This window comes from Ichthyophthirius multifiliis (genome assembly GCF_000220395.1).
Source record: "Ichthyophthirius multifiliis unplaced genomic scaffold scaff_1120509249686, whole genome shotgun sequence".
NCBI lineage: Eukaryota > Ciliophora > Oligohymenophorea > Hymenostomatida > Ichthyophthirius > Ichthyophthirius multifiliis.
Window position 1 is genome coordinate 67,428 of NW_004087459.1, and position 13,415 is coordinate 80,842.

The window sequence follows — 13,415 nt, forward strand, 5'->3', positions numbered from 1 at the left end:
TAATAATATATTGATAAAATGAAAATTATAAAATTTTTCTTTATTATAATTTTTTTTCCCGTATATAATATTTAATATAAAAAAATAATAAATAAATTCGTAAATGGAATTCGACATAATAAACGATTTATTAACTGATATTGTATGTAATTTATTTGTGAAATCCGATAAAGATATTAAAGATATTTAAAAAAGTAAATTAAATAGATATTTATTTTAATCATATCATTCTTTAATATTATAAAAAGCATAAACAAATACTAATTTTTCTTTCCCATGCAAATTGAAATAAATAAATGATATAAATGAGTTTTAGAGTTAAATTAATCAAGCAGTTATAGAAAACGAAAGTATCAAATAAAAAGGACAGAAAAAACTAAGTGCATAATAATAACCTGGAAATACAAATGTAAAAAAAGCAATAACACCGGAATAATGGATAATAACAGAAGGCTTAAATAAACTAAAAGAATCGGAAGCTAAATTAAACATAGATTTAGCAAAATTACAAAAGTAAGATTTGGAAAAAATGAATATAGAGTAATTAGTAAATGAAAAAAAAAAAGTAAAAAATGAGTTAAAAATATATGATACAACATTTTAAACAGCTTTCAATAGATTACCAGTAATTTATAATTTATAAATATAAAAATAAAAATATATATTTATATTAAAAGAATAGAGAAGAAAAAGAACCTTTAAGACCACTTTATATTGTAAAATATTAAAAATATAATTTATATTTTGGAAATAAATTTTAATAAAAATTAAAAATAGTATTACAAAAAGTTAAAATAGTAGATAGATTTAAAAAGTTAAAGAAACAAATAAAATGAAATTAAAAGACATAAAGAAGGGAATGAAGAAAGAAGAAATGATAATAATAATAAACAAACATTAATAAATAACAACAATATTTAAAAAAATTAATAATAATAATAATAATAATAATAATATTAATAATAATAATAATAATTGTAATTGCAATTACAATTTAAGGAATAAAAATAAATAAAAAAAGAAATTGAGGAATTAAAAAAAAAAAGATTAGATTTAAAAGAAACACTTCATAACTATGAAACAGAATTTTATATTAATCATAATAGGAAAATTAGATACAATAAAGATATAGTGCCCGTATAAAATGAATATAAAGAATATAAAAATATAAAAGAAAGAATTTTATAATTGGAAGCAATTCTGGATAGAAAATGATGCTAATACAATTGAAAAATAATATTTAAAATTATAAAAAAAATTAAAATTTATATAATATATATAAATAGATATCAAGAATATATAATGTAAATAATTATTTAAAAAAAAATATAATAAACATATTATATATATATATATATAATCAATTTTTTTTTCCTTTTTTTAAAGATATTTAAACTTATTTTTTTAAAATAAATTTAGATTTTTATAATTTCTTTTTTTTTCTATTTATTTCTTTTGTTTATATAATTTTATATTTTATTAATAGTTATTATTAAAAATTATAAAAAAAGTTTTATAAATAACCAAAATTATATAAATTCCTGTATAATGGATATTAATTTTAATAATTAAAATTAAAATAATATAAAAGTATAATCTAAAGTTGATTCTTCAACATAAACAGAATAAGGTGAAAGAGATTACATTTCTTTAAAATAATTATCTTTAGCACCAACAGAAAGTTAAGCATTTCCTTAATTTTTATATCATTAACATACTGTTTTTTTACTTATATTTTTTCTTTCATTACTTTATTATTTTGCTAATTATCAAATAGTACCATAAAATCATGAATCGTTTTTGCCTAATTGTAAGATGTAAACAAACAAAAAACTCAACTATTTTAAAAATAAAACAAATATAAAGGGGTTTTGTTTGTTCTATGTTATTTATAGTTGCTTATCTGACAATATTTCTTCCTAATACATTATTAACAAGGCCTCATCCTGCAATATGGAGAATGTTATAAGCTTTAGGTATTTGCTGGTTGATATGTGTAGTATTCGCATTATTTATGGTAAAATAATAATATATAAAATTTATAAATTAAATTTTAAAAATAAAATAATATAATAGAACAGAGATGATCTTTAATACTTTTTGAAAAAATTTGTAGATGAAAATTTAGGAAAACCTCTTCCAGAAAAAAATTATGCCGAAAATTGTTAAATATATACACCAGATAATCCAAGGGGTCCGTTTGCTAATGTAATAGATAGTATAGACGTATTTTTTACAGCTCATTTTATAGGTTGGTTAGTAAAAATGTTTATTTGTAGAGATTTCTTAATGTGTATGATATAATCTGTTTTATTTGAATTTCTAGAACTTAGTTTAAAACACTGGCTTCCTAATTTTGCTGAATGCTGGTGGGATTCTGTTTTTTTTGATATTCTTATTTGTAATACAGGAGGAATTGTAGTAGGTTGGTATTTAATGAATAAATTTTAAATGAAGGAATATAGATGGAGTTTATAATCAAAATATAAGAAAAGTTTTACTTAAAATTTAAAGGAAATTTTTATTACACCCAATCTTGAAAAACATGAATGGAAAATGTTTTCATCATTAAGAAGATTTATTTTAGTTATGTGGTTTGGAATTTTTGTAAGCAAAATAAATTTACATATACAAAATATATTTTTATAATATAAAATAAAAGATGAATTTAGTTGATTTAAATTTCTTTTTTAATAAATTTGTTATACGTATTGAACCTAGCCATTATATATTAAGTTATAGGACCTTTGTTATAGGATTCTTAAGTATTCCAGCATCAAGGGAGTATTATGAATATATTTCAAATGAGTAAATACATAAATTAAATTTGAATAAATTTTACATATTTAACATCAAATTAAATAACTTATCATAGATTACAAATATATTAAAATTAAATAAGCAATAATATAAAATAATTATTATGCATTCAATTTAAATATATTTATTATAATTGTATTGTAAATTAATTAAATTATATTTTTATAAATAAATAGTAACTTAAAAAGATTAGGAGGAACTGTTTGGTTAATGCAAGCTATAATTTTTTCTGAAATCTTTTTATTTTTTAAAAATTACTAAGGTAATATTAATCAAATAATTTTATATTTTAATTATTTTATAAAGGTTAATTTAGAGAACCGTTCCCATTATGGGTTATTATAGTATGGACTTTAATTATTGGACTCTTTCTTTTTGTAATAATAATATTAGGTTGGAGAGATATCAAAAGAATATTTATTTAAAATAAAATAAAAAAAAATTGATTTTAATAAAATTATTTGTATTTTTTTTATTTTTTTTCAATTTAATTTTTAATTTTGAAAATGTATTTTTTGTATGTGTTTATAAAATAAAAAATAGTTTTAAAATAATTCAAAAAATTAAAAGTTTTAATCATTTATCAATTTTCTTATAAAATCAAATTATTTGACATAAATTTTAAAACTATAATAACTATAAAATTTTAGAAAATATAATCTTAGTAATTTAAAATAAATATATATTAAAAATTTAACTTTATAAATATATATAATACATATTATTTATGTATTTTTAACAAACAAACTAAATTAAGACAATTATTTTTAGAAATCTATTTAATATTTTTTAAATATTTACAATATCTAAAATAATCTTGCTTAAAAATATTTATAATTAATTTTAAAAATCATTTTGATTATAGCCATGATTTTTTATCATTATCCTTACTATCTTTTATTTTTTCTTTTTCTTTTTCAATTTAATTATCATTATCTTCTTCTTCATTATCTTGTAACCATCTTAAGTGTTTTCCATCATTCCAAATTCCAACTTTTTATTTTCCATCAGGTAATATATAAATCCCTCTACCATTCTATTTACCATTTTTCCAATATCCTTCATACATTTTACCATCAGGCCAAATATAGACTCCTTTACCCTATTAGAATTAAAAATAATATACAATAATAATATAATATATATTACATGTTTTTTGTCATTTTCATACTAACCTTAGTATACTCTTCCATCATTCCAAGTATATTTTCCTTCGCCATGCATATTATTATCTTTCCATTCTCCTTCATATTTTCTACCATCAGCCCATTAATAAAATCCCTAAAATATATATAATTTTTTTTTTTTAAGAAACAAGAAAAAAGAAAAAAAGAAAAAAAGAAAAAAAAAGGTAAAAAAATATCAATATTTAAAAATTATTGCAATATTAACTTTATTATATATTTAACATATCCACATAATTTATTATCTTCCCAATTTCCATCATAAGAAGAACCGTCATTCCAAACAAACTTTCCTAAACCAAATTTTTTTCCATTTACATAGTTTCCTTCATATTTTGAAATTTTATTCCATGTTTCAACACCATACCCATTTTATAGATCATTTTTCCAATAGCCTTCATATTTTGCACCATTTACATGAACATAGATGCCATATCCATTTGCTTTATCATTTTCCCATTCTCCATCATAATAATCTCCATCTGTGTGATAAAATTTTCCTTTACCATGAGCTTTATTGTTTTACCATTATCCTTTTTGTAAAAAATAAATAAAAATTAATTTTTTTTTTTTTACCAACATATTTAGCACCATCAGGCCATACTTATTCTCCGAAACCATCACGTGTTTTGTTTTTCCATTCACCTGTATAAATAGCTCCACTTTTGAATTTATATTAAATCTTTTTGGTTATAACATCAGGATTTTCATTTTAAAGCACTATATCTTATTTTTATTCTTATTCAAAGTATTTTTGACTTTCAGGTTTTTAATTTTAAAGTTAATTATTACTTTCTCAATTTTAATCATCTTAAATTTAATTTCTTTATGTTATAGTTTCTAAATTGTCATAGACATATACATGTAGTAATTTACTATTGTTCATTTGATTTAATATGTTATCGTTTCGATTACTTTATACTACTGCTTCTTCATATTTTGTAGCAATATCTTATTTTTGCTATAGATATTCTATTTTTTATTACAAATTGTAATCATTTGTTGTAATTTTTTCTTAGTTTAATTATTCTAATAATTCGTCATCTATTTAATTTATTTAGATTTCAGTATATTTTTATCCTTTACAAGGAATACATTTGCATTAATTTCCCATTTTTATTTTTATTCCGTTTTATAAATTATAATTTATTATTTTCTGTTTTTATAAAATAAACGTTAATATTATTAATATATAATAATAAATAAATTGGAAAAAAAAAATAAAGAAATAATAATATTTATGTAATTTATTAATAAATATTTAGTATAAAAAAATATATAAAAATAAATTTTAATATAATAATTAATAATAATTTATAAAGAAATAAATATTTATTAATGAAATTACGTTAATATGATTTAATAAATTTAATTTTATATAATATTTTTATTTATTTATTAAATAATAATTACATTTTTTTTTTTAAATTTAAATAAATATAATATATTTTTTTGTTTAATTTAATATAATCAGTTAGTAATAAAAATTTTAAGAATTTTCTAGTTTTTAATTTATAATATATTAACATTAGAAAATTCAATAATTTTTTTTTAATTAATATTAATTTATAAGATTTTATTAAAATTAAAGAATATTTACTAATTATTCTCAAAAAATTCACATATTACTTTTTTCCTTTCTTTTTTTGATTGCAAATAAATAGTTAGATATTTTAAAAAAATTGTAAAATCATTAATTAAAAACCACTAGAATCTCTTTTCATGATTAAATAGTAAATAATATATAAATAATTTTTTAGATTATTACTTTATTTGTGTTAGATCTAGTTAAATATTGATATGATTAAAATTTAGTATTAAAGAAATTAATGATTATTTATTAATATAAAAAAAAGATTATTTATATAATTTTTAATTCAAGCTTTATTTTACTTTTTCTTATAATTTAAAATAAAAGATTTTGCTTTTAATTTATTTTAAATATAAAAAATAAATATATATTAAATGGAATAACATTAAGTTGAAGAGCAAATTAAAGAAAACTAAGATTCAAGCCCTTAAGAAATTTGGCAGGAAATTAATTAACTATATTAGGAAGATTCTTCCCCCTAATAATTATAAAAAAATTATAAATTTAGAATACTTTTATTATCCTTTTTAATCCTTATAATATCAATAATTATTTACAAATTTTCAAAACCTGATATATACTCAAAAGGCGTAAAATTATTTTCTTTTGGAATATATGAAGGAGAGTTATTGAATGATATGCTTCATGGATAAGGCACCTTTAAATGGAATAACAATAATACTTATCAAGGTCAATTTAATTAAAATTAAATACATGGAAATGGCTTATTTGCATGGCTAGATTAAAATGCAACAAACTACGGGGATTATTATGTCGGTAATTTTAAAGATGAAAAATTTCATGGAAAAGGTGTTTATAATTGGAAAAATGAGGATAAATATGAAGGAGAATGGCTCAATGGAAAACAACATGGATAAGGAGTTTTCACCAAAAAAAATGGTGATGTATATACAGGAGGATTTTTTCAAGGAATTAATTATGGAAAAGGACTATATAAATTTGCTAATGGAGATACTTTAGAAGCATATTTTATTAATGGAAAAGCTTAAGGTAATGGTACTTATAAATCTGTTTAAAACTAAACATATTAGGGAAATTATATTGATGGAAAAAAGCATGGAAAAGGAATTTATTAATGGGAAAATGGTAATAAATATTAAGGAGACTTTATTGAAGACTAAATAACAGGGTATGGATCATTTTATTTCTAAAATGGAGATAAATATATTGGGGAATTCGATAATGGATTTTAGAATGGAAACGGAACTATTTATTATAATAATGGAGATATGTATAAAGGAAGATTTTTAATGGGTAATAAGTATGCTAATGGATTTCATCATTTTAAAAATGGTACTGTTCTTAAAGAAAATTATAATATTCAATTTACTGACGGAGAAAAACCACCAAAAGATATTACATTTGTATGAATTAAATTAAGAAAGTATAAATATATATATATATAAATAAATATTTGTATTTTTTTTTCATTTATATAAATAATTAAAACAATGAGACATATAATATTTTTTTTTTAAATTAAAATTAAGTTCAAAATTTTTATTAAAAGAATTTATTATTTTAAAAAATTATTGTTTCTATATTTTTATATAAATATATATTAATATAATCTAGTTATATAAAAAAATATTTGAATTCATTTAGGTTACTCTTCTTCACAACATTAACAACAAATTTTTTTTATAATTTTTTAACCAAAAGGAATAAAAGTTATAGAATACCATAAATAAGCTAGGAATTATATTATAATAAAAAGAATAATTAAAAGCTTATTTTTTACAGCAAACGCAAATACTAATGTGCAAATCATAGAAATTAAAAATAATAATGTAGCAAGAAGTCTAGATTTATCCATCATTTTTTTAAATTAGTTTTTTGGCCCACTTAAAAAACATGTACTAATTTTTAAAAGTTTTAAAACAATAAATTTTTATTAATTTAAAATATTAACCCAGCTAAAGAAATTATATTTCCTATGGTAAAAATAATAGCAAATTTTGCTGGTGAACCTCTTTTGACTGCAACAAACAATATAGTGGCTAAAATTGAACAAATCTACCCTTTTTATTTTTTTTATTTATTAATACGTAATTTAGAAATTTTATTTTAATTTATTTTTTAATACCTAATACTGAACATGTTATAAAACCAATTAATCTTTGTTTGTAAGTAAGAGATGGACATAACTCATTTTTATTATCTGTAGCCTTAGCTAATAATCCAGACATATTTTAAATAATTTAAGAAAATAAAAAAAAAATTAAATTAAAAGATATATAACTATAAATAATTATTTGTATTATATATTAATTAATAAATTTATGCTTTATGTCTAAAAATCATAACCAATTATTATTTTATTATATAAAGAAGTTAAAAAATAATTATTATAATAATATAATTAATAATAATTAATCATAAAAAATAATATATTAAATTCACTTGATAAATGATTATTAGATATATAATTATTAAATAATTAATATAAAATTGAATAAATATTTAAATTATATAGTAAATACACATAAATCATATTTAAAATAAAAATATAACAGAAAAATAATTTATATAATATACTAAATATATAAAAATATAATGTTATATATAATATATTAATTTTAAATAAAATTTTAATAAATAAGAATTAATAAAAAAAATTCTTACATATAAAATTTATTATATATTTATTTCTAATTAAATATTATATAAATAAAATTATAATAATTTTACTTTCATATCCTTTTATTTTATTAATTAAAAAAATAATATTTTTAATTTTAATAAAAACTATGAAGAAATAAGTTTTAATTTTAGGCGGATCAACTTTCATGGGTTTAAAGTTGCTTTAAATTTTGAGTGAAAATAATTATGAGATTTATTATATTAATAGAGGGAAAAAATATTGGTTAATAATCATTTTATTTTATATTAAAATAATATATTCCGTTTTAAATTAAATTAAATTATAACTTTAGGAATAATTAAGTTAAAAAAATTAAAAATGCAACTCATATATTCGGAAATAGAAACGAAAAAAAAGAATATACTAAATTAATAAAATATGTAAGTGAAAAGGCAGGAATAACAAATTCATCTAATATTAAATGGAGTGCTGTATATGATTTTTGCGGTTATAAATATAGCGAAGTTTAAGTATTTATAATAACTTTTTAATTTATATTTTATTTAATCAACTTAGTGTACATATGAAGCATTAAAAGGATTAATTGATATATATGTATTTATATCTACTGATTCTATATATGATGCTTGTGACAAAAAAATTAGGTAGTCTAATTTATAGACATAATAAATATTAATAAAAATTTATTTAAATAGAAATGGTAATTAATTTATTAAGGAATAACATGCAGTTCGACCGAGTTAACTATCTTAAATAAGAAAATTAAAAGAATAAGATTCATATGGTCATGTATATAAAAAAAGATTAATATGTAACTTAAAAAAAAATTATAAATAAATATAAATATAAAATATAAATATAATATAAATATAAATATAAATATAATATATATATATATATATATATATAAATATTTTCATTTTTAATATTATTTATTATATTTATATTAGCATAAGTTAAAATGTGAAGAATTTCTTTATCACTATACTTAAAAAGATATTTTTCCATTTGTAATTTTAAGACTTCCTGATGTCATAGGTCCTTTTGATGATACTGGAAGATTTTGGGCATATATAAAATGGATATAAAAAAGTTAAGATTATCCAATATATATTGATGATGAATGTAAAAACACAAAAATAAGTTTTGTTTTTAGCGAAGATGTTGCTTTATTGTGTTTGAAACTTATAGATATGAATAAAAGGGATATATCATATAATAGTTACAATATAGCGTTTAAAGAAAACATTACTTTAAAATAATTTTTTATAAAAATTGTATTTTTTTATAATATTGATTATATATATTTATTTTTATATTTAGCAATATCTTTTGAATGTTAGTAATTTAAATTTAAAAGATAAAGATAGTGCCTCTAAATTTTATCCATCAGTTGATTGTGGACCAATTGATATTTAAAAAGCCATAGAAAAATTAAATTGGAATCCTTAAAACCTTGTATTTATATATTTATATATATATATATATATATATATATATATTTATATATATTTATATATATATTCATATTTATATATAATTAAATTTAAAGGATTTTGCTTTATAATAAACTGTTTAATTTTTCTAAAATGCTTAAGGTTAATATAGACAAGAAGAAAAATAAGCAGATAAAAAATTAGAAAAGAAAATAAAATGAAATATAAAATTAATTTTATATTTTTTAAAATAAAAAAACATTATTTTAATATTTTTTTTTTTAATAAAAATTATTTTAAATATATTTAAGTTTTTAATTTTAAAAATATTTTAAGAATTTTTTTTAATTAATAAATATAAATTAAAATATATTTCAAAAAAATTATAAATTATTTTTTTATATTTATTGTTTTATTTTTTCTGTTATTTTTTATATTTTTTTTATAAATTCTTAATCAACAAAAGAAATATATAATGTTTTTTTTTTCATATTTTGATTAAGATTTTAATAATAATTATGAACAAATATTGTTTTTCATAAAATATTCATATTAGCTATGTAATATAGCCTAGAAGTAGTATTTCTTATTAAACAAAATTATTCTTTTAAATTTGTTTCATTTGATAAACCATCTAATATATATTTCAAAATATAACCTTTAGCTATTCCTTTTTATAATCTAAAAGAGAAAATTCCATTTGTTATAAAACCTGATTATTACAAAAAATAAAATAAAAAAAAAAAAACAAATATAATTACCAATAATTTTTCTTGAAGTTTATATTTAAGGTTATATTTCTTAATTATTATTATCATTATTTTTTATTTTATTTTTTTCAGATTTTTCTTAAAATATATGATATATTTTTTAATTCTATTATTTTTTCATACTAAGATAATTTTCAATATCTTCAGGTAAAGGCAAACAAATATACGCATTTTATTTTGGTTTTCCTCTCCCACACATAAATATTTAAACTTCTTATAAATCTTCTTATTAAACCAATATTTTTACATCACTTTATAAAAATTAAGTAAAAATAGAATCAAAATTTGGACAAAAAGGAAAAGGAGATTTAATCATTTAAAAATTACATCTTTTACGCACAGGAGTTTTAAGGAATTTTTGTATATTTTATTTTACCTTTATTTTATTTTATTTTTCAAATAAATTAAATATTTTTTTTAACTTTTTCTTTTGTTAATTCTTTATATGATATTGTTAAAGGATAATCTTCGGGAAAAACTTTTAAATGTCCTTCTTATAATAGGAAATTATATTAATTTAATCCTATTGCTTTTGTTGCTAAATAGGATAAAATCCTCCATACTGAATTACCTCTTCCTTAATTTAATATTATTGTTATTCCTGATCCAAATAATTTATATTGTTAATCGTTTCTAAAAATTATTATAAAATCAATTTACTATTCGATTTTTTCTACTTCTAATCTAATTTCCTATTGTTTTTTTATAAATCAAAGATAATTTTTTAATATATTTTTTTTATTTTATTTTTTACTTTTATTTCAATATTTTAATTTGTTTTAATTTATGGTTATATAAGTTCAGTTTTATTTCCTTATATTTCATTTTAATCTTACTAAAGCTATTTTTTATTATTTTCTTGATTTATAGCTTCATTTTTTTGATTTTTAGATTCTTTTAAAGCAGCAGATTTTTATTTAGTGGCTATTTTATTTTTCTTTTTATGTGTATATTTACTTCTTGTTACTTAAATAAATCTTTTTACATATTCCTTATTATCAAATTATTATATTTTTTCAAAAAAATCTATATTTTCTTATTTTCTATTATTATAATAAGCACAAATATCAAATATAGATTAATTATATTAAATCTGATTAAATTAGTTTTCATTTATTGATTTTTAAGAGAAATTTTCCGGCGGGTGAATAAGTTTTTTTTAAATCTATGCATTAAAACTAATTTATAAAATGTAATTTTTTGGATAATTACAAGGGTCTGAAATAAATTAGAATTATTTAACTAGAGGATGTAATTAGTTAATTTATTCTTAATTAATACCTAAATTTAAAAGAAGTAAATTGAATTTTTATAAAGACTATGGACCAATTAAATCAAAAATATTATAATTATCTTCAATTATTGTAAATTTAGTTTCAAAATCTTCTTATTTAAATAAATTTTCTAATTCAATTTTCATAGCTGGATGTGCAATTCCTATAAGACAATTTAAATTTTGCCAAAAAAATTATACAGGACCAATAATATTTGACATATCATTTTTATAAATATTAAAATAATTTGTAATTTTATTATTTTTGTTTTAATAAAGTTTTAGAATTTTAAAGTTTTATTCTATTATAAATCTTTAAATGGATTATAATATTTTTTCACCTTCTAACTTAAAAAAAATATAATAGCTTCTATCATATATAACACATTCATGATTTGCAAATCTATAGGATGCCCTGTCGCCTTTATCGCTTGGAGTTTATGCTATTTTATATCTATATATATATATATATATATATATATATATATATATATATATATATATATATATAAACATAATTATTATATTTTTTAATTTAACAAAAAAAATAAAAAATACTTAAAATAATTTATCATTTTCATTCTTTTAGCATGCCATAAATGAGTTTCCATCCATTTATTTTTTTTATTCCTTCTAAAGTATGAATTCATTAAAAGCTTTGGTTTTCTTAAATGTTTTCTACATTTAATTGGGTTTTAAGTTTTTTCTATTGTATCAAGCTCATTTAAATTCATTTTATTACGAATTCTGCTTGGTATTCTATATCTATTATGAGACATAGCTCTTCTTCTTAAATGTTTTTTTACTTTTTAATATGGTAACTTTGTTTTTATTTTATATTTGTTAAATAAAATATAGGTTACTTTATTTGACATATTTAGCTTTTAATTTAATTAATTTGTAAAATATCCTATTTCTGTACTTCTTGATTCTAAAAACTAACTAATTACTACATGACGATTTTCTAAATTTTCGCTTTAATTATTAGTATTTTACTATTCCATATTTTTATTTTTTTAAAGCAAACTTAAATAAATTAAATATAAAAATAAAGATATAAAATAAAAACAATTTTTTTTTTATTTAAGATGATTAATATATATTTAGAAAATGTTAAATTGATTTGAATTAAGAAAATAATAAATATTAAAATTATTAAATAATCTATAAATTAATAAAAGTTAATTTTTTTTTTTAAACAAAAAAAACTAATGAAATAAATAAAAAGTTTTGAAATGTTTTTTTTATTAATATTGAGACTTTTTAAAGAATATCAAAATATATATATATATATGAATATATTCATAATTTTGTTAGTATTATTATATTTCATATTGATTCTTTTCAATATATATTTTATAATTTTTTTTATTTTATTTCTTTTAAAAATTATCTTATTTTATTAATTTCCTATTCACTTGGTTAATATTTATCTTTTCTTCGATTTCTTATATATGATTTGATACTAATTTATAATTAACCATTTTTTAAATATGATATGTAACACATATAAAAGCAGCAATCCATAGATAAATTAAAAAAAATCTTACGTATAAACTTATTTTACTATAAAATATTGTATTTATACTAATAAATAAATACATAATATTTTAAAATAAAATTAAGCCATAAAAAACAAAAGGGAAGCAGCCAAAACTTATTAAATTTTATTAAAAATTACTCTAATATTAAAATTCATTGACACTTAATTAACT

General features: G+C 17.2%; 5 protein-coding genes across 5 annotated transcripts, besides 14 other annotated features; 3 read left to right on the top strand and 2 right to left on the bottom strand. All coding sequences in view use genetic code 6, as the record gives it.

Moving 5' to 3' along the window:
• The first annotated feature begins 927 nt into the window (after positions 1–927).
• Positions 928–976: a microsatellite.
• Positions 977–1,773: 797 nt separating this feature from the next.
• IMG5_023450 (phosphatidylserine synthase, putative) lies at positions 1,774–3,266 on the top strand (the record flags this gene model as incomplete). The annotated part of the gene is made up of 5 exons (XM_004039377.1): positions 1,774–2,017; positions 2,077–2,607; positions 2,663–2,808; positions 2,997–3,082; positions 3,127–3,266. Exons 1-5 carry the CDS (start codon positions 1,790–1,792, stop codon positions 3,264–3,266), a joined length of 1,131 nt encoding a protein of 376 aa, XP_004039425.1. The 5' UTR covers positions 1,774–1,789.
• Positions 3,267–3,670: 404 nt separating this feature from the next.
• Positions 3,671–5,118, bottom strand: IMG5_023460 (hypothetical protein; the record flags this gene model as incomplete). Its single annotated transcript, XM_004039378.1, has 5 exons — positions 3,671–3,922; positions 3,970–4,101; positions 4,230–4,537; positions 4,581–4,666; positions 4,991–5,118. The coding sequence occupies 5 exons, from the start codon at positions 5,116–5,118 to the stop codon at positions 3,671–3,673; spliced, it is 906 nt and encodes a 301-aa protein (XP_004039426.1).
• Positions 4,129–4,167: a microsatellite.
• Positions 4,139–4,168: a microsatellite.
• A 270-nt stretch (positions 5,119–5,388) lies between the features above and the next one.
• Positions 5,389–5,471: a microsatellite.
• Positions 5,403–5,475: a microsatellite.
• Positions 5,476–5,969: 494 nt separating this feature from the next.
• Positions 5,970–6,986, top strand: IMG5_023470 (MORN repeat protein; the record flags this gene model as incomplete). Its single annotated transcript, XM_004039379.1, has 1 exon — positions 5,970–6,986. One exon carries the CDS (start codon positions 5,970–5,972, stop codon positions 6,984–6,986), a length of 1,017 nt encoding a protein of 338 aa, XP_004039427.1.
• A 121-nt stretch (positions 6,987–7,107) lies between these two features.
• IMG5_023480 (hypothetical protein) lies at positions 7,108–7,805 on the bottom strand (the record flags this gene model as incomplete). Its single annotated transcript, XM_004039380.1, has 4 exons — positions 7,108–7,154; positions 7,358–7,371; positions 7,529–7,637; positions 7,703–7,805. 4 exons carry the CDS (start codon positions 7,803–7,805, stop codon positions 7,108–7,110), a joined length of 273 nt encoding a protein of 90 aa, XP_004039428.1.
• A 353-nt stretch (positions 7,806–8,158) lies between these two features.
• Positions 8,159–8,205: a microsatellite.
• A 200-nt stretch (positions 8,206–8,405) lies between these two features.
• IMG5_023490 (nad dependent epimerase, putative) lies at positions 8,406–9,618 on the top strand (the record flags this gene model as incomplete). Its single annotated transcript, XM_004039381.1, has 4 exons — positions 8,406–8,482; positions 8,553–8,730; positions 8,777–8,950; positions 9,172–9,618. 4 exons carry the CDS (start codon positions 8,406–8,408, stop codon positions 9,616–9,618), a joined length of 876 nt encoding a protein of 291 aa, XP_004039429.1.
• Positions 9,013–9,110: a microsatellite.
• Positions 9,050–9,134: a microsatellite.
• Positions 9,050–9,135: a microsatellite.
• Positions 9,055–9,135: a microsatellite.
• Positions 9,059–9,135: a microsatellite.
• Positions 9,619–9,684: 66 nt separating the features above from the next.
• Positions 9,685–9,760: a microsatellite.
• Positions 9,732–9,770: a microsatellite.
• Positions 9,771–12,149: 2,379 nt separating this feature from the next.
• Positions 12,150–12,211: a microsatellite.
• The last annotated feature ends 1,204 nt before the right edge of the window (positions 12,212–13,415 follow it).